Raw genomic sequence first — 19106 nt, 5'->3', positions numbered from 1 at the left:
AAAATCCTAAAATCCTAAAATCGAAACAGAAACCAAACACCATACACGACAACCACAAAGTAAACTACACTCGCTCAAAATAGAACCAAGAGATCAGGACAAGTGTCCAGCTGAGGTTCTGAGCAGGATCCTGTCTCAGATCTCGATTCTTTCTCTCATTTCAGATCCATTTGCACTGAAGAGAAACGTGGCTCGGAGCCTGAACAGTCAGATGGTTTTCGAGTACATTCAGGAGCGTTTCAGAGTGGCGTACAAATACTTTGCTGTCCCACAAAAGTCCCCCAGAATAAAAAACAAGATCACGGAACTGGGCCGAAACCTAACAAAGACAGCGGACCGCCCGAACCAGAGCTCCTCCATCGACCGTGGACTCAGAGACCTGGCTCTGGACCAAGACCGAGCCAACGGACTGGAAGAGAGTGAAGACGAGGCCGACGAGATGTTTTATGAGTTTGACAAAATGATCTTCACGGGAGGAAAGGTGAGTCAAACCTTGCAGTCGTTCATTTTAAGCAAACACCTTTCAGCTGTTCACTTCAAGCACACACATTTCACCCGTTTGTTTTAAGCACACAGCTTTCAGCGGTTCAATTTAAACACGCACCTTTAAGCTTTCAGTGCAAGCAAGTTCCTTTCAGCTGTTCAGTAAAGTGCTTCTCTCTGTCGATTTGGATCAGTCATTATTGAGACACAATAAGGAAAAAATGTTTGGGTTGTTTTCTCATACGATTTCAGTTGGAAACAACAACAGTATTTGTAGATGTTTTATTCTTCCATTGATTCCACTTCATTTGTAGAGTTCTCTGGCACATTTTGTCCAAATGGATTTTTGCTCCCACAGACATAAAGATCAGCCGTACACACACCAAACTTTACAATCTTGGACTCTGATCTTCTGATGTGTTCACGTCTAAGTTGGATTTTTTTCAGTTTTAACTCAAACAAATTAGAAAAAAAATCAAATTTCTCCTGCCAATTTTCCAAAAACAACAAACATCCAAAGTACTCTCTGTATTTTTTTTTTTTAAATCAAATGTGTCAAGAAGGCCGAAATTTTAGATTCTTAGTTCTCTCTTATTCTCTTATTTATTTAGCTGAAATGTATGACATAATTTATTACACATACAATATTTATTATTTATTTAAAACTTAAAATGTTTGTGTGCATAATTGTCTCACATTGACCTCTAAACGTAATATTTTTTCTTGTTGGCTAACAACTGTCTGTTGCTCTGCGCAGCCCCCGGTGGTGGTGTGCAGCATCTGCAAGCGTGACGGCCATCTTAAAGACGAGTGTCCCGAGGATTTTAAAAAGATTGAACTGAAGCCTCTGCCTCCAATGAATGAGCGCTTCAGAGATATCCTAGACGGACTCTGCCGCCTCTGCTACCGTAAGAACATCTCTCATCTTAGAACAGTGTCACAAGAACAATGATCACAACACAGAACCTGACTAAATGCACAAAACACAAATTAGAACACAATACCTGACTGTAAATACACAGAACCTGATTGTAAACACAGAACATGAAGTGTCCGGAAGTGTGCAGAGGCTTTCAGCGGTGTGATGCATGGAAGAATGAAAACAACACACTTTCCCAGCATCAGAGTTTCTGAGATAACGTCACTCCTTCCTAATGTTTTGGCCACACATTAATGAGGAAAACAGCTGATTGTGCTCGTGGTGCAGAGGATGTACGGCGAGAACAGACTGAAGTTTAGAAAAGAGACTTCTTGAAGTTATTCAACGTTCTGATGAAATGTAAATCACAACATTCAGTGGAACTGTTCAAACATCGACAGGAAGAGAAACAAGTTTAGCTTCAGCTGAACACGAGGGTTGAGACACTGTCCAAAGAGAGTGCACCTAGAGGACTGCACTACACCTAGAGGACAGGACTGCACTACACCTAGAGGACAGGACTGCACTACACCTAGAGGACAGGACTGCACTACACCTAGAGGACAGGACTGCACTACACCTAGAGGACAGGACTGCACTACACCTAGAGGACAGGACTGCACTACACCTAGAGGACGGCACTACACCTAGAGGACGGCACTACATTGAGAACTTCTATAAATTCTGGAAACATCAGCCAGAGATGGAGCCAATGTTTCAACATCAGCAGCACCACAACCACAGCCTCCACCAAAGGATTCAGCTCCAGCTGCTCCCAAATCACCTCCACCACCTCCTGCCGGGACTTATAGTCATAATAAACCCCCCCCCCCGTGCTATTTCTGTAGTCGCATCACACAGATGGGAAAATAAAGAGCGAGTTGGCCGCCCAATCTGAGAAATGTGATTCATATGTGAAAAGATAACATCCTGTTCCACTGAAACTAGTCTGAAACTTGCTGTGCTAAATGTCAGGTCCTTATGATGTAACCGCAGCCAGACAGACACGCCCGATCCAAGCAGCCATCATCAGCTGCCCAAAATCCCTATTTCAGATTCTATAGCGAGTATCCTTGCTTGTGGCCTATTCATTTCTTTTTGATATTCCCAAAAGCGGTCGCTAGAGTTTGTTTCCCCGTCTTCACTCGGACATGTCACTGGCTCGTCAGATAGAATCAGAAAAGGTTTATTGCCATTGTCAGTGAACACAATTCACAGGCTATTGCCTGTGAATAGGCAAAATAGGAAAATAGGAAATTGCTTTGGTGATTCGGTGCAACATACATGCTTTGTTAAAAACTGTAAAATTATTGAAGATTTATTGAAGATTAAAAAGTCAAAATAAATGACAAAGCAGCTGTAGCAAGCTGGAACAAGCGAAAAGCTTCTGCAAAATGTCAGATAGTTTGGATGAGTACATGGACACTGTGACGTCATACATTCTGTGAGGACAGCATTTTACTATCACACCAAAGTCGCCTTCAACAATGACAAACCCTGGTTCACACCAAAACTGAGGCAGCAGAAGGAGGCAGCGCACAGGACCGGTGATGGAGGGCGCTACAAAGATGCAAGGGATTTGGCTGGGAGGTGTCGAGAGCTAGATCTCCGTACAATACACGCCTGAAGCAGCAGTTCTCCAACAACAACCCCGCCTCTGTGTGGAGTGGCCCCACCTCTGTGGAGTGGGCTCCGGCTTCTCACCAATTACAGGCTCAGAGCCCCCCCTTCCGCAGACGACAGAAAACTGGCCAAGCAAATTTGCTCCTTCTATTCTCGATTTGACACCCCCTCCCCCATTATGGCCACCTCTGCCAACCCAACCCCGGTCCCCCCCAATCGCCTCCACGGGACCCTACGCCAGGATCCTGTTTGTGGACTTCAGCTCTGCATCAACACCACCTCCTGCTCTGCTCCAGGACAAGCTCTCCCAGCTCAACCTGCCTGACTCCACCTGCGGGGGGAGCGCCGACTCCACCTGCGGGGGGAGCGCCGACTCCACCTGCGGGGGGAGCGCCGACTCCACCTGCGGGGGGAGCGCCGACTCCACCTGCGGGGAGAGCGCCGACTCCACCTGCGGGGGGAGCGCCGACTCCACCTGCGGGGAGAGCGCCGACTCCACCTGCGGGGGGAGCGCCGACTCCACCTGCGGGGGGAGCGCCGACTCCACCTGCGGGGGGAGCGCCGACTCCACGTCTCCAGAGCTCTGGGACGTGCAGGTCCAATCACAGCTGACCTTTCTCACCCTGGACACTGACTATTTGAGCCACTCTCCTCAGGCAGGAGGCGCAGGAAGTGGAGCCCCAACAAGGCAACCAGAACCTACCGGTCAGTTTCGTGAAAAGGGCCTTTAATCGTGACTCTAAAATCTAAATTGTGACATTCCTCGTTCTGAAGCACCTGAACATCTCCTGGACATCTCACAAACATCTCCTTTATAAGGAAAATATACCCTTAAACTTGTTAATCCTGGGAAACGTCTGAAACACCTAGTTTGTTTCTAATATGAGAATCAGAAAATGCCTTTTCAACCCTCTACATACAACTGTATTTGTATTACAAAAAAACCCCACAAAATAATATTAAAAGAAGCCATGATGAATTGGTGCAATGAAAATACCCTAGAATCTATTGTTCTTATTTCATTAACGCTAAGTGGATAAAGTACCTCTTCTATCTTCTGGTCTGCTCTGACTGTTGCGTTCTTCAATAATCATAGTTTTGTTGTTGTTTCAGATCAATTGTCTCTGAATCCAATGGAACAACAAAAACGAGAACAGATTCTTCTGTCACTCGAGAGGTTCATCCGCAAAGAGTTCAACGGTAAAAGAACATGTTTTTAGTCTTTTCTGACCCTTGGTTGATTCATATTTGAATAATCCTGTGTTCTGCATTGGAGGCTTGAATGGTCAGAAAAAATATCTGTTTTCACCTTCCCCTCATCTCCGGCCGCATCACGAGAACTTGATCGTATCGTTCATGTTTCTTCATTTTTGTTTGCACCGCAGCTCGAAGTGAGACACATTCACACGGTTGAAAAAATGAAAGAGGGGTTGGAAATTTTCATCATAAGTGTATTTCCACTGAGAGAAAATCGAGAAAAAATCGTCCCGGTCGTGGAACACTGGACCAGCTCTATACCCTCCATCAGGTGCTCGAGGGTTCATGGGAGTTTGCCCAACCAGTCCACATGTGCTTTGTGGATCTGGAGAAGGCTTTCAACCGTGTCCCTCGGGGTGTCCTTTGGGGGGTGCTCCGGGAGTACGGGGTCCGGGGCCCTTTGCTCAGGGCTGTCCGGTCCCTGTATGACCGGAGCAGGAGCTGTGTTCATTGCCGGCAGTAAGTCAGACCTGTTCCCAGTGCATGTTGGACTCCTCAGGGCTGTGCTTTGTCACCGGTTCTGTTCATAATTTTTATGGACAGAATTTCTAGGCGGAGTCAGGGTTCGGAGGGTGTGGTCAGAGACTGACCCCAGACCCCAGAGACTGAACTGTAGACCTCCACAAGGCTGGAAAGGGCGATTGAGCAGCTTGTGAAGAAGGGTCAACTGCTGGAGCGATTGTTAGAAAATGGAAGAGGCTAAAGATGACGTCAGTCTCCCTCAGACTGGAGCTCCATGAAAGATCTCACCTCAGACTGGAGCTCCATGAAAGATCTCACCTCAGACTGGAGCTCCATGAAAGATCTCACCTCAGACTGGAGCTTCATGAAAGATCTCACCTCAGACTGGAGCTCCATGAAAGATCTCACCTCAGACTGGAGCTTCATGAAAGATCTCACCTCAGACTGGAGCTCCATGAAAGATCTCACCTCAGACTGGAGCTCCATGAAAGATCTCACCTCAGACTGGAGCTCCATGAAAGATCTCACCTCAGACTGGAGCTCCATGAAAGATCTCACCTCAGACTGGAGCTCCATGAAAGATCTCACCTCAGACTGGAGCTCCATGAAAGATCTCACCTCAGACTGGAGCTCCATGAAAGATCTCACCTCAGACTGGAGCTCCATGAAAGATCTCACCTCAGACTGGAGCTCCATGAAAGATCTCACCTCAGACTGGAGCTTCATGAAAGATCTCACCTCAGACTGGAGCTCCATGAAAGATCTCACCTCAGACTGGAGCTCCATGAAAGATCTCACCTCAGACTGGAGCTCCATGAAAGATCTCACCTCAGACTGGAGCTCCATGAAAGATCTCACCTCAGACTGGAGCTCCATGAAAGATCTCACCTCAGACTGGAGCTCCATGAAAGATCTCACCTCAGACTGGACCTCCATGAAGTTCTCACCTCAGACTGGAGCTCCATGAAAGATCTCACCTCAGACTGGAGCTCCATGAAAGATCTCACCTCAGACTGGAGCTTCATGAAGATCTCACCTCAGACTGGAGCTCCATGAAAGATCTCACCTCAGACTGGAGCTTCATGAAAGATCTCACCTCAGACTGGACCTCCATGAAGTTCTCACCTCAGACTGGAGCTTCATGAAGATCTCAACTCAGACTGGAGCTCCATGAAAGATCTCACCTCAGACTGGAGCTCCATGAAAGATCTCACCTCAGACTGGAGCTTCATGAAGATCTCACCTCAGACTGGAGCTCCATGAAAGATCTCACCTCAGACTGGAGCTTCATGAAAGATCTCACCTCAGACTGGAGCTTCATGAAGATCTCACCTCAGACTGGAGCTCAATGAAAGATCTCACCTTGTGTGGTTCAATGATGATAAGAAAGATGAGGGATCAGCCCACTCTTTGGGGGTGGGAACCTCACGCTTTGGGGGTGGAAACCTCACGCTTTGGGGGTGGAAACCTCAGTATTAAGATGAATGTGGCCATGGATTGTGAGATTTTGGGCAACAACCTCCTTCCATCAGTCAGAGCGTTGAAGATGGGGCGTGGCTGAAGATGGGGCGTGGCTGGGTCTTCCAACATGACAATGACCTGAAGCACACAGCCAGGAGAACGAAGGAGTGGCTCTGTAAGAAGCAAATCTAGGTTCTGGAGTGGCCCAGCCAGTCTCAGACCTAAATTCAGTAGAACACCTTTGGAGGAGCTGAAACTTGCTCAGCGACATCCCCCGAAACCTGACCGATCTAGAAAACATCTGTGAGGAGGAGCAAGAACAGCAATAACACGTGGCTTTCCTGAAGTCCACAATCATCTCCACTGTTTTCTGGGCGTTGAATTCCAGGTTGTTCCCGCTGCACCAGGACACCAGCCGCTCCACCTCCTGAAGACAGACTCATCCCCGTCCCAGATGAGCCCGATGAGGGTTAGATAATTGGAGCAAATGCTTATCGTGGGAGCTCTTACCTTTGTACCACTTTATTGTGATCATTCAAAAAAGTTCAGACTTTGGGTCAAACATTTGTAAATGTCACTTTTTTTTTTCAATGAATACACACATAAATGAAAATATCCTGCTAATTACAGTGATAGGCCCCAATTCTTCATAGTGACATATATGTAGGAAAAGGCAGGGCTATAATTAAAATAAGTTATATTATTAGGCTGAGTTTGATTGTTTAATGTCATATTCAGATAAATGTAACTGTTTTTCAGACAAAGCCCAACTGTGTTTGTTCGGTTCATCCAAAAACGGCTTCGGCTTCAGAGACAGCGACCTGGACATCTGCATGACTCTGGAGGGACACAGTACGGCCGAGGTAAGCACGGGCGCGGCGACCTGGACATCTGCATGACTCTGGAGGGACACTCAGATGCTATGATCCAGTCACTTCCATAGAGGCTTCAGATGGTATGATCCAGTCACTTCTAAAGAGGCTTCAGATGGTATGATCCAGTCACTTCCATAGAGGCTTCAGATGGTATGATCCAGTCACTTCCATAGAGGCTTCAGATGGTATGATCCAGTCACTTCTAAAGAGGCTTCAGATGGTATGATCCAGTCACTTCCATAGAGGCTTCAGATGGTATGATCCAGTCACTTCTAAAGAGGCTTCAGATGGTATGATCCAGTCACTTCCATAGAGGCTTCAGATGGTATGATCCAGTCACTTCCATAGAGGCTTCAGATGGTATGATCCAGTCACTTCCATAGAGGCTTCAGATGGTATGATCCAGTCACTTCCATAGAGGCTTCAGATGGTATGATCCAGTCACTTCCATAGAGGCTTCAGATGGTATGATCCAGTCACTTCTAAAGAGGCTTCAGATGGTATGATCCAGTCACTTCCATAGAGGCTTCAGATGGTATGATCCAGTCACTTCCATAGAGGCTTCAGATGGTATGATCCAGTCACTTCCATAGAGGCTTCAGATGGTATGATCCAGTCACTTCTAAAGAGGCTTCAGATGGTATGATCCAGTCACTTCCATAGAGGCTTCAGATGGTATGATCCAGTCACTTCCATAGAGGCTTCAGATGGTATGATCCAGTCACTTCTAAAGAGGCTTCAGATGGTATGATCCAGTCACTTCTAAAGAGGCTTCAGATGGTATGATCCAGTCACTTCTAAAGAGGCTTCAGATGGTATGATCCAGTCACTTCCGTAGAGGCTTCAGATGGTATGATCCAGTCACTTCCATAGAGGCTTCAGATGGTATGATCCAGTCACTTCTAAAGAGGCTTCAGATGGTATGATCCAGTCACTTCCATAGAGGCTTCAGATGGTATGATCCAGTCACTTCCGTAGAGGCTTCAGATGGTATGATCCAGTCACTTCCATAGAGGCTTCAGATGGTATGATCCAGTCACTTCTAAAGAGGCTTCAGATGGTATGATCCAGTCACTTCTAAAGAGGCTTCAGATGGTATGATCCAGTCACTTCCATAGAGGCTTCAGATGGTATGATCCAGTCACTTCTAAAGAGGCTTCAGATGGTATGATCCAGTCACTTCCATAGAGGCTTCAGATGGTATGATCCAGTCACTTCTAAAGAGGCTTCAGATGGTATGATCCAGTCACTTCCATAGAGGCTTCAGATGGTATGATCCAGTCACTTCTAAAGAGGCTTCAGATGGTATGATCCAGTCACTTCCATAGAGGCTTCAGATGGTATGATCCAGTCACTTCCATAGAGGCTTCAGATGGTATGATCCAGTCACTTCTAAAGAGGCTTCAGATGGTATGATCCAGTCACTTCCATAGAGGCTTCAGATGGTATGATCCAGTCACTTCCATAGAGGCTTCAGATGGTATGATCCAGTCACTTCTAAAGAGGCTTCAGATGGTATGATCCAGTCACTTCTAAAGAGGCTTCAGATGGTATGATCCAGTCACTTCTAAAGAGGCTTCAGATGGTATGATCCAGTCACTTCCATAGAGGCTTCAGATGGTATGATCCAGTCACTTCCATAGAGGCTTCAGATGGTATGATCCAGTCACTTCCATAGAGGCTTCAGATGGTATGATCCAGTCACTTCTAAAGAGGCTTCAGATGGTATGATCCAGTCACTTCCATAGAGGCTTCAGATGGTATGATCCAGTCACTTCCATAGAGGCTTCAGATGGTATGATCCAGTCACTTCTAAAGAGGCTTCAGATGGTATGATCCAGTCACTTCTAAAGAGGCTTCAGATGGTATGATCCAGTCACTTCTAAAGAGGCTTCAGATGGTATGATCCAGTCACTTCCGTAGAGGCTTCAGATGGTATGATCCAGTCACTTCCATAGAGGCTTCAGATGGTATGATCCAGTCACTTCTAAAGAGGCTTCAGATGGTATGATCCAGTCACTTCCATAGAGGCTTCAGATGGTATGATCCAGTCACTTCCGTAGAGGCTTCAGATGGTATGATCCAGTCACTTCCATAGAGGCTTCAGATGGTATGATCCAGTCACTTCTAAAGAGGCTTCAGATGGTATGATCCAGTCACTTCTAAAGAGGCTTCAGATGGTATGATCCAGTCACTTCTAAAGAGGCTTCAGATGGTATGATCCAGTCACTTCCATAGAGGCTTCAGATGGTATGATCCAGTCACTTCCATAGAGGCTTCAGATGGTATGATCCAGTCACTTCCATAGAGGCTTCAGATGGTATGATCCAGTCACTTCTAAAGAGGCTTCAGATGGTATGATCCAGTCACTTCTAAAGAGGCTTCAGATGGTATGATCCAGTCACTTCTAAAGAGGCTTCAGATGGTATGATCCAGTCACTTCCATAGAGGCTTCAGATGGTATGATCCAGTCACTTCCATAGAGGCTTCAGATGGTATGATCCAGTCACTTCCATAGAGGCTTCAGATGGTATGATCCAGTCACTTCCATAGAGGCTTCAGATGGTATGATCCAGTCACTTCTAAAGAGGCTTCAGATGGTATGATCCAGTCACTTCCATAGAGGCTTCAGATGGTATGATCCAGTCACTTCCATAGAGGCTTCAGATGGTATGATCCAGTCACTTCCATAGAGGCTTCAGATGGTATGATCCAGTCACTTCTAAAGAGGCTTCAGATGGTATGATCCAGTCACTTCCATAGAGGCTTCAGATGGTATGATCCAGTCACTTCCATAGAGGCTTCAGATGGTATGATCCAGTCACTTCCATAGAGGCTTCAGATGGTATGATCCAGTCACTTCCATAGAGGCTTCAGATGGTATGATCCAGTCACTTCTAAAGAGGCTTCAGATGGTATGATCCAGTCACTTCCATAGAGGCTTCAGATGGTATGATCCAGTCACTTCCATAGAGGCTTCAGATGGTATGATCCAGTCACTTCCATAGAGGCTTCAGATGGTATGATCCAGTCACTTCCATAGAGGCTTCAGATGGTATGATCCAGTCACTTCTAAAGAGGCTTCAGATGGTATGATCCAGTCACTTCCATAGAGGCTTCAGATGGTATGATCCAGTCACTTCCATAGAGGCTTCAGATGGTATGATCCAGTCACTTCCATAGAGGCTTCAGATGGTATGATCCAGTCACTTCCATAGAGGCTTCAGATGGTATGATCCAGTCACTTCCATAGAGGCTTCAGATGGTATGATCCAGTCACTTCTAAAGAGGCTTCAGATGGTATGATCCAGTCACTTCCATAGAGGCTTCAGATGGTATGATCCAGTCACTTCCATAGAGGCTTCAGATGGTATGATCCAGTCACTTCCATAGAGGCTTCAGATGGTATGATCCAGTCACTTCTAAAGAGGCTTCAGATGGTATGATCCAGTCACTTCCATAGAGGCTTCAGATGGTATGATCCAGTCACTTCCATAGAGGCTTCAGATGGTATGATCCAGTCACTTCCATAGAGGCTTCAGATGGTATGATCCAGTCACTTCCATAGAGGCTTCAGATGGTATGATCCAGTCACTTCTAAAGAGGCTTCAGATGGTATGATCCAGTCACTTCCATAGAGGCTTCAGATGGTATGATCCAGTCACTTCCATAGAGGCTTCAGATGGTATGATCCAGTCACTTCCATAGAGGCTTCAGATGGTATGATCCAGTCACTTCCATAGAGGCTTCAGATGGTATGATCCAGTCACTTCTAAAGAGGCTTCAGATGGTATGATCCAGTCACTTCCATAGAGGCTTCAGATGGTATGATCCAGTCACTTCCATAGAGGCTTCAGATGGTATGATCCAGTCACTTCCATAGAGGCTTCAGATGGTATGATCCAGTCACTTCCATAGAGGCTTCAGATGGTATGATCCAGTCACTTCCATAGAGGCTTCAGATGGTATGATCCAGTCACTTCTAAAGAGGCTTCAGATGGTATGATCCAGTCACTTCCATAGAGGCTTCAGATGGTATGATCCAGTCACTTCCATAGAGGCTTCAGATGGTATGATCCAGTCACTTCCATAGAGGCTTCAGATGGTATGATCCAGTCACTTCCATAGAGGCTTCAGATGGTATGATCCAGTCACTTCTAAAGAGGCTTCAGATGGTATGATCCAGTCACTTCCATAGAGGCTTCAGATGGTATGATCCAGTCACTTCCATAGAGGCTTCAGATGGTATGATCCAGTCACTTCTAAAGAGGCTTCAGATGGTATGATCCAGTCACTTCTAAAGAGGCTTCAGATGGTATGATCCAGTCACTTCTAAAGAGGCTTCAGATGGTATGATCCAGTCACTTCTAAAGAGGCTTCCTTCAGAGGATGTGAGGAGTTTCTGTCATATGTTAAAGTTGTTTTTGTCTGGTCTAATATTATGATTACGTCTTTTATTCTGGACATAGAGCCTAATCATGCTGCACTTTTTACTTCTTTTAAGCAAGTCTAATATTCAGCCCTCTCCAAAATGGTTAGTCAGTTCCACAGACCACAGTCCAGCACATCTATTTCAAGAGGTCTTCGTGTTCTGGACACTGTAAATAGAAGCCTCACTTCTGGTGCAGTGCCTCTGTTTTGTAAAGAAGCTCTTTTAAAAAAGACCAGTTTAGATGATAAGATAAGATAAGATAAGATAAGATAAGATAAGATAAGATAAGATAAGATAAGATAAGATAAGATAAGATAAGATAAGATAAGATAAGATAAGATAAGATAAGATAAGATAAGATAAGATAAGATAAGATAAGATAAGATAAGATAAGATAAGATAAGATAAGATAAGATAAGATAAGATAAGATAAGATAAGATAAGATAAGCCTTTATTGTCCAAACATGGGGAAATTTCGGTTTTACAACACAGGTAGATATAGATGGATGAACAGGCCCTGTGGAGCTACAGGCCCTGTCACGCTACAGGCCCTGTCACGCTACAGGCCCTGTGGAGCTACAGACCCTGTCACGCTACAGACCCTGTCACGCTACAGGCCCTGTCACGCTACAGACCCTGTCACGCTACAGACCCTGTCACGCTACAGGCCCTGTCACGCTACAGGCCCTGTGGAGCTACAGACCCTGTCACGCTACAGGCCCTGTGGAGCTACAGGCCCTGTCACGCTACAGACCCTGTCACGCTACAGGCCCTGTCACGCTACAGACCCTGTCACGCTACAGGCCCTGTCACGCTACAGGCCCTGTGGAGCTACAGACCCTGTCACGCTACAGACCCTGTCACGCTACAGACCCTGTCACGCTACAGACCCTGTCACGCTACAGACCCTGTCACGCTACAGACCCTGTCACGCTACAGGCCCTGTCACGCTACAGGCCCTGTCACGCTACAGGCCCTGTGGAGCTACAGACCCTGTCACGCTACAGGCCCTGTCACGCTACAGGCCCTGTCACGCTACAGGCCCTGTCACGCTACAGGCCCTGTCACGCTACAGGCCCTGTCACGCTACAGGCCCTGTGGAGCTACAGACCCTGTCACGCTACAGACCCTGTCACGCTACAGGCCCTGTCACGCTACAGACCCTGTGGAGCTACAGACCCTGTCACGCTACAGGCCCTGTCACGCTACAGGCCCTGTCACGCTACAGGCCCTGTCACGCTACAGGCCCTGTCACGCTACAGGCCCTGTAGAGCTACAGACCCTGTCACGCTACAGGCCCTGTCACGCTACAGGCCCTGTGGAGCTACAGACCCTGTCACGCTACAGACCCTGTCACGCTACAGACCCTGTCACGCTACAGACCCTGTGGAGCTACAGACCCTGTCACGCTACAGGCCCTGTCACACTACAGACCCTGTCACGCTACAGGCCCTGTGGAGCTACAGGCCCTGTGGAGCTACAGACCCTGTGGAGCTACAGACCCTGTCACGCTACAGACCCTGTCACGCTACAGGCCCTGTCGAGCTAGAGACCCTGTCACGCTACAGACTCTGTCACGCTACAGGCCCTGTCACGCTACAGGCCCTGTCACGCTACAGGCCCTGTCGAGCTAGAGACCCTGTCACGCTACAGACCCTGTCACGCTACAGACCCTGTCACGCTACAGGCCCTGTCACGCTACAGGCCCTGTCACGCTACAGGCCCTGTGGAGCTACAGACCCTGTCACGCTACAGACCCTGTCACGCTACAGGCCCTGTCGAGCTACAGACCCTGTCGAGCTACAGACCCTGTCACGCTACAGGCCCTGTCACGCTACAGGCCCTGTCGAGCTACAGACCCTGTCACGCTACAGACCCTATCACGCTACAGGCCCTGTCGAGCTACAGACCCTGTCACGCTACAGGCCCTGTCGAGCTACAGACCCTGTCACGCTACAAACCCTGTCACGCTACAGGCCCTGTCAAGCTACCCTGTCGAGCTACAGGCCCTGTCGAGCTACAGACCCTGTCGAGCTACAGGCCCTGTCGAGCTACAGACCCTGTCACGCTACAGGCCCTGTCGAGCTACCCTGTCGAGCTACAGACCCTGTCGAGCTACAGGCCCTGTCGAGCTACAGGCCCTGTCGAGCTACAGGCCCTGTCGAGCTACAGATCCATATCCAAGCTTCCATTTCTGTTAAACATTTTAGAAAAAAGTGTTTTTATTCAGCTTCAGTCTTTTTTGCAAAAGCACAATGTAATGGACAATTATCGATCGTTTTATAAGGCATTTCATAGCACAGAGACTGCACTTTTAAAGGTTTTTGGAAGAATCAGCCATTAAAAACAATAAAAAAAAATATACAAATAATATTAAAAAAAACAACGTATGAATTAAAATTTCACAGAATGTTTTTGTTTTGAACAGAAGCTCAACTGTAAAGACATCATCGAGAGTTTGGCCAAAGTCCTGAAGAAACACGCAGGTAAGATCTGATCCTGGCTCCTGGTCCTAATCCTGGCTCTGCTCCTGGTCCTAATCCTGGCTCTGCTCCTGGTCCTAATCCTGGCTCCTGGTCCTAATCCTGGCTCTGCTCCTGGTCCTAATCCTGGCTCTGCTCCTGGTCCTAATCCTGGCTCTGCTCCTGGTCCTAATCCTGGCTCTGCTCCTGGTCCTAATCCTGGCTCTGCTCCTGGTCCTAATCCTGGCTCCTGGTCCTAATCCTGGCTCTGCTCCTGGTCCTAATCCTGGCTCTGCTCCTGGTCCTAATCCTGGCTCTGCTCCTGGTCCTAATCCTGGCTCCTGGTCCTAATCCTGGCTCTGCTCCTGGTCCTAATCCTGGCTCTGCTCCTGGTCCTAATCCTGGCTCTGCTCCTGGTCCTAATCCTGGCTCTGCTCCTGGTCCTAATCCTGGCTCTGCTCCTGGTCCTAATCCTGGCTCTGCTCCTGGTCCTAATCCTGGCTCTGCTCCTGGTCCTAATCCTGGCTCTGCTCCTGGTCCTAATCCTGGCTCTGCTCCTGGTCCTAATCCTGGCTCTGCTCCTGGTCCTAATCCTGGCTCTGCTCCTGGTCCTAATCCTGGCTCTGCTCCTGGTCCTAATCCTGGCTCCTGGTCCTAATCCTGGCTCTGCTCCTGGTCCTAATCCTGGCTCTGCTCCTGGTCCTAATCCTGGCTCTGCTCCTGGTCCTAATCCTGGCTCTGCTCCTGGTCCTAATCCTGGCTCTGCTCCTGGTCCTAATCCTGGCTCTGCTCCTGGTCCTAATCCTGGCTCTGCTCCTGGTCCTAATCCTGGCTCTACTCCTGGTCCTAATCCTGGCTCTGCTCCTGGTCCTAATCCTGGCTCTGCTCCTGGTCCTAATCCTGGCTCTGCTCCTGGTCCTAATCCTGGCTCTGCTCCTGGTCCTAATCCTGGCTCTGCTCCTGGTCCTAATCCTGGCTCTGCTCCTGGTCCTAATCCTGGCTCTGCTCCTGGTCCTAATCCTGGCTCTGCTCCTGGTCCTAATCCTGGCTCTGCTCCTGGTCCTAATCCTGGCTCCTGGTCCTAATCCTGGCTCTGCTCCTGGTCCTAATCCTGGCTCTGCTCCTGGTCCTAATCCTGGCTCTGCTCCTGGTCCTAATCCTGGCTCTGCTCCTGGTCCTAATCCTGGCTCCTGGTCCTAATCCTGGCTCTGCTCCTGGTCCTAATCCTGGCTCTGCTCCTGGTCCTAATCCTGGCTCTGCTCCTGGTCCTAATCCTGGCTCTGCTCCTGGTCCTAATCCTGGCTCTGTTTCAGGTCTGAGGAACATTCTACCCATCACCACGGCCAAAGTCCCCATCGTGAAGTTCGAGCACCGTCAGAGCGGTTTAGAAGGCGACATTAGCCTCTACAACACTCTGGTAAAACACTTTGCTTTTCTTCATCTTATTTATGCGACCATCAACGAAAACCAAAAATAAGACTATTTATGGTACTGCTTAATATACAGATCTATTATTTTTTTTCCTTAAAAAAACTTTTAACTAACATGTAAAACAGAACATAAAAATAAATAGTCCATGTTTTATATTTTCAGATTGAGTTTGAATGTATTTTTTTCCGTTTTGCGACGGTCCATAATAATGTTAGTCCACTCCTTGATTCTTAGTGCAATTTGTGTCATCCGTTTGTTTGTGAGGGTCTTTTTGCTGCTGCCCGGAGGATGCTCCAGATGTAACTGTTGAGGCCAAATACATAGTTCTGGAATCCAGTGAGATGATGTCTGGAGCGCTTTATTTATCTCAGTCCAGTATTTCTGATTAACAGGACGGTCCCAAACAACATGGTAATGGTTTGCATACTGGCTACCACAGTTTCCCCAGCAGAATGTCCAAAATAATGAATACGGAAATAACGGCTACTAAAATTCAAAGTGCAATTGAAAGACTAAAAAACAAATGTCCGGGGAGTGACGGTTGACCTCAGAGTGGTATGAAGCTCTAAAAGACACACTTACTCCTCTTTTTATAAACTGTTAACTTGGCCCACATAGAAGCTCAGATCCCTCTGAGCTGGAAGGAAGCCATCATATCCTTAATACCAAAAGAAGGGAAGGACTGACTTGACTGTGCCTCACACAGACCAATCTCAATTCTAAATGTGAACCATCATTTATACACTTCAATTATGTCCAAAAGAATGGAATAAATACTTCTAAATTGAATTAACAATGATCAGACAATATTTATTAATGAATGATAACACAAGATGTTCTTAAAGGTGCCATAACATGCTTTTGTCACGTTTGGTAGTCTATCCTAAGTGTATAATTGATAATAATAAGTGTTGTGCAACACCCTTAACATAATAGTTAAGAAATATCACCCAGACCTTGGACCCCCTCACCAACCCGGAAATGCAGACGGCTTGGTTTGATATTCACCCCCACCCTTGTGAAGAGCCATCTGGCTCCCCCGCCCAACCCGTGACGTAGTCTCAGAGCGCGTGTGCCCCGCCCAACCCGTGACGTAGTCTCAGAGCGTGTGTGCCCCGCCCAACCCGTGACGTAGTCTCAGAGCGCGTGTGCCCCGCCCACCCGTGACGTAGTCTCAGAGAGCGTGTGTGTGCCCCGCCCAACCCGTGACGTAGTCTCAGAGCGCGTGTGTGCCCCGCCCAACCCGTGATGTAGTCTCAGAGAGAGCGTGTGTGCCCCGCCCACCCGTGACGTAGTCTCAGAGAGCGTGTGTGTGCCCCGCCCAACCCGTGACGTAGTCTCAGAGCGTGTGTGTGCCCCGCCCACCCGTGACGTAGTCTCAAAGAGAGCGTGTTTGCCCCGCCCACCCGTGATGGTGGGGGGGATGGTGACGCGGTCTTGCCCCACCCCCCGTCAGTTTGGAGATTGGAGGAAAGGAGATAGTCTGTACTAAAGCTAAACACTGCGGGAATCAATCAAAAAAACACTCTGGACATATATGAAGCACAAATAGCAATGTAAGAAGGTTAAAAGCTCTGAAAAGTCAATTTTGCATGTTATGGGTAAATGAATCATATACAAATGCATCCAACAAAGCTGTATTAATACGTTTCTATGCTAAGAAAGCTGTTGATTCTGTCTTTATTTAAAGTGCTGAGCAAATTTAAAATGGACTATTTGATAGTATAAAATATTGGGGCTCTTTTAAGATGGTCCGACATCAAGAATTAAAACTAATGTTTTCTTGACAGACTCAGTGATTTTGGAAAGGGGACCAGGCAGGGCTGTGCTTGGTCCCCGCTGTTGTTTGATTTGTACCTGATACCATTGGCCCAGTATATTGTCCTTTTTGTCAAAGGACTTGAGATGCTGGAACATTACCGAGTCCCTTTGAACATTTTTCTGTCCACACTGTTGCCCTTCGAGACAACCGCTGTTGTAATTTCAAGAATTACAAAAATAAATTTAATTTAATCTAATTGAGGGGCCACCTGTTGTAAAGTTATGTCCTCTTTCTCATCCATCTCGTGTGGGCCCGGGGGGACGGAGCTCGGGTCTGCCGTGGGTTATAGTCCTTCAGTTTTGATTGTTTAGCTCCTGAAGCACCGCCTCTCTTGCCTTTTCCATGTTACTCATCTCTTACAGCGTCTTGCTCCTCGGTTTGTGGTTCAGTGAGTGATTTAAACACAACGTAGAAACAGAGTTTTGAGGCCCAAGTACGTAATTCCAAAATTGAGAGGGGTGGCAATGTCAAAAACTGTGCAGTGCATTGTTAATTTCACTCCAATAATTTTGAGCAACAGAAAATTCTCACACATAACACATAATAGTGGTTTTCCTCCTGGTGCCACAGTTTCTCCAACAGTTTGCAATTCCTTGTGAATAATGGCCACTGACATGGTGTTATGAAGAAACGTGACACGTTTTTTCAGGGTTTGTCCTACAGACATGTGATTTTGTGGTCCTCCACTGGGATGGACACATTTTCTCACTCCTTGTCTGTCAAAACAAGGTTACCTTCTCTTTCCCATTTGTTTTAAATATATTTAGTGGAGTAGCTGTAACCCTAATGGATTGATACAATTTAGATATTATTCACCTTCATTAGTTCTGCTTGATAAACATCACAGTCAGAGGTTATAAAGGTCATGACCTTGATAAACATCACAGTCAGAGGTTATAATGGTCATGACCTTGATAAACATCACAGTCAGAGGTTATAAAGGTCATGACCTTGATAAACATCACAGTCAGAGGTTATAAAGGTCATGACCATGATAAACATCACAGTCAGAGGTTATAAAGGTCATGACCTTGATAAACATCTCAGTCAGAGGTTATAAAGGTCATGACCATGATAAACATCTCAGTCAGAGGTTATAAAGGTCATGACCTTGATAGACATCTCAGTCAGAGGTTATAAAGGTCATGACCATGATAAACATCTCAGTCAGAGGTTATAAAGGTCATGACCTTGATAAACATCTCAGTCAGAGGTTATAAAGGTCATGACCATGATAAACATCTCAGTCAGAGGTTATAAAGGTCATGACCTTGATAAACATCTCAGTCAGAGGTTATAAAGGTCATGACCTTGATAAACATCTCAGTCAGAGGTTATAAAGGTCATGACCTTGATAAACATCTCAGTCAGAGGTTATAAAGGTCATGACCTTGATAAACATCTCAGTCAGAGGTTATAAAGGTCATGACCATGATAAACATCTCAGTCAGAGGTTATAAAGGTCATGACCTTGATAAACATCTCAGTCAGAGGTTATAAAGGTCATGACCTTGATAAACATCTCAGTCAGAGGTTATAAAGGTCATGACCTTGATAAACATCTCAGTCAGAGGTTATAAAGGTCATGACCATGATAAACATCTCAGTCAGAGGTTATAAAGGTCATGACCTTGATAAACATCTCAGTCAGAGGTTATAAAGGTCATGACCATGATAAACATCTCAGTCAGAGGTTATAAAGGTCATGACCTTGATAAACATCTCAGTCAGAGGTTATAAAGGTCATGACCTTGATAAACATCTCAGTCAGAGGTTATAAAGGTCATGACCTTGATAAACATCTCAGTCAGAGGTTATAAAGGTCATGACCATGATAAACATCTCAGTCAGAGGTTATAAAGGTCATGACCTTGATAA

General features: G+C 46.7%; 1 protein-coding gene across 1 annotated transcript in view; it reads left to right on the top strand.

Moving 5' to 3' along the window:
* tut4 (terminal uridylyl transferase 4) overlaps window positions 1-19106 on the top strand; it is a 112175-nt gene that overhangs the window by 45572 nt on the left and 47497 nt on the right. The window contains exons 14-19 of the mRNA XM_072438270.1: window positions 165-481; window positions 1241-1391; window positions 4139-4225; window positions 6965-7068; window positions 13942-13999; window positions 15289-15392. Coding sequence (XP_072294371.1) covers window positions 165-481; window positions 1241-1391; window positions 4139-4225; window positions 6965-7068; window positions 13942-13999; window positions 15289-15392 — 821 coding nt within the window. The remainder of the gene's footprint in view (window positions 1-164; window positions 482-1240; window positions 1392-4138; window positions 4226-6964; window positions 7069-13941; window positions 14000-15288; window positions 15393-19106) is intronic.

Source organism: Eucyclogobius newberryi, unplaced genomic scaffold, assembly GCF_026437365.1.
Source record: "Eucyclogobius newberryi isolate DKJ021-1_F unplaced genomic scaffold, fEucNew1.0.hap1 SCAF_9, whole genome shotgun sequence".
NCBI classification, from domain to species: Eukaryota; Metazoa; Chordata; class Actinopteri; order Gobiiformes; family Gobiidae; genus Eucyclogobius; species Eucyclogobius newberryi.
The sequence above is the reverse complement of the archived record's forward strand: the minus strand, read 5'-3'. Positions and strand labels throughout refer to the sequence as shown.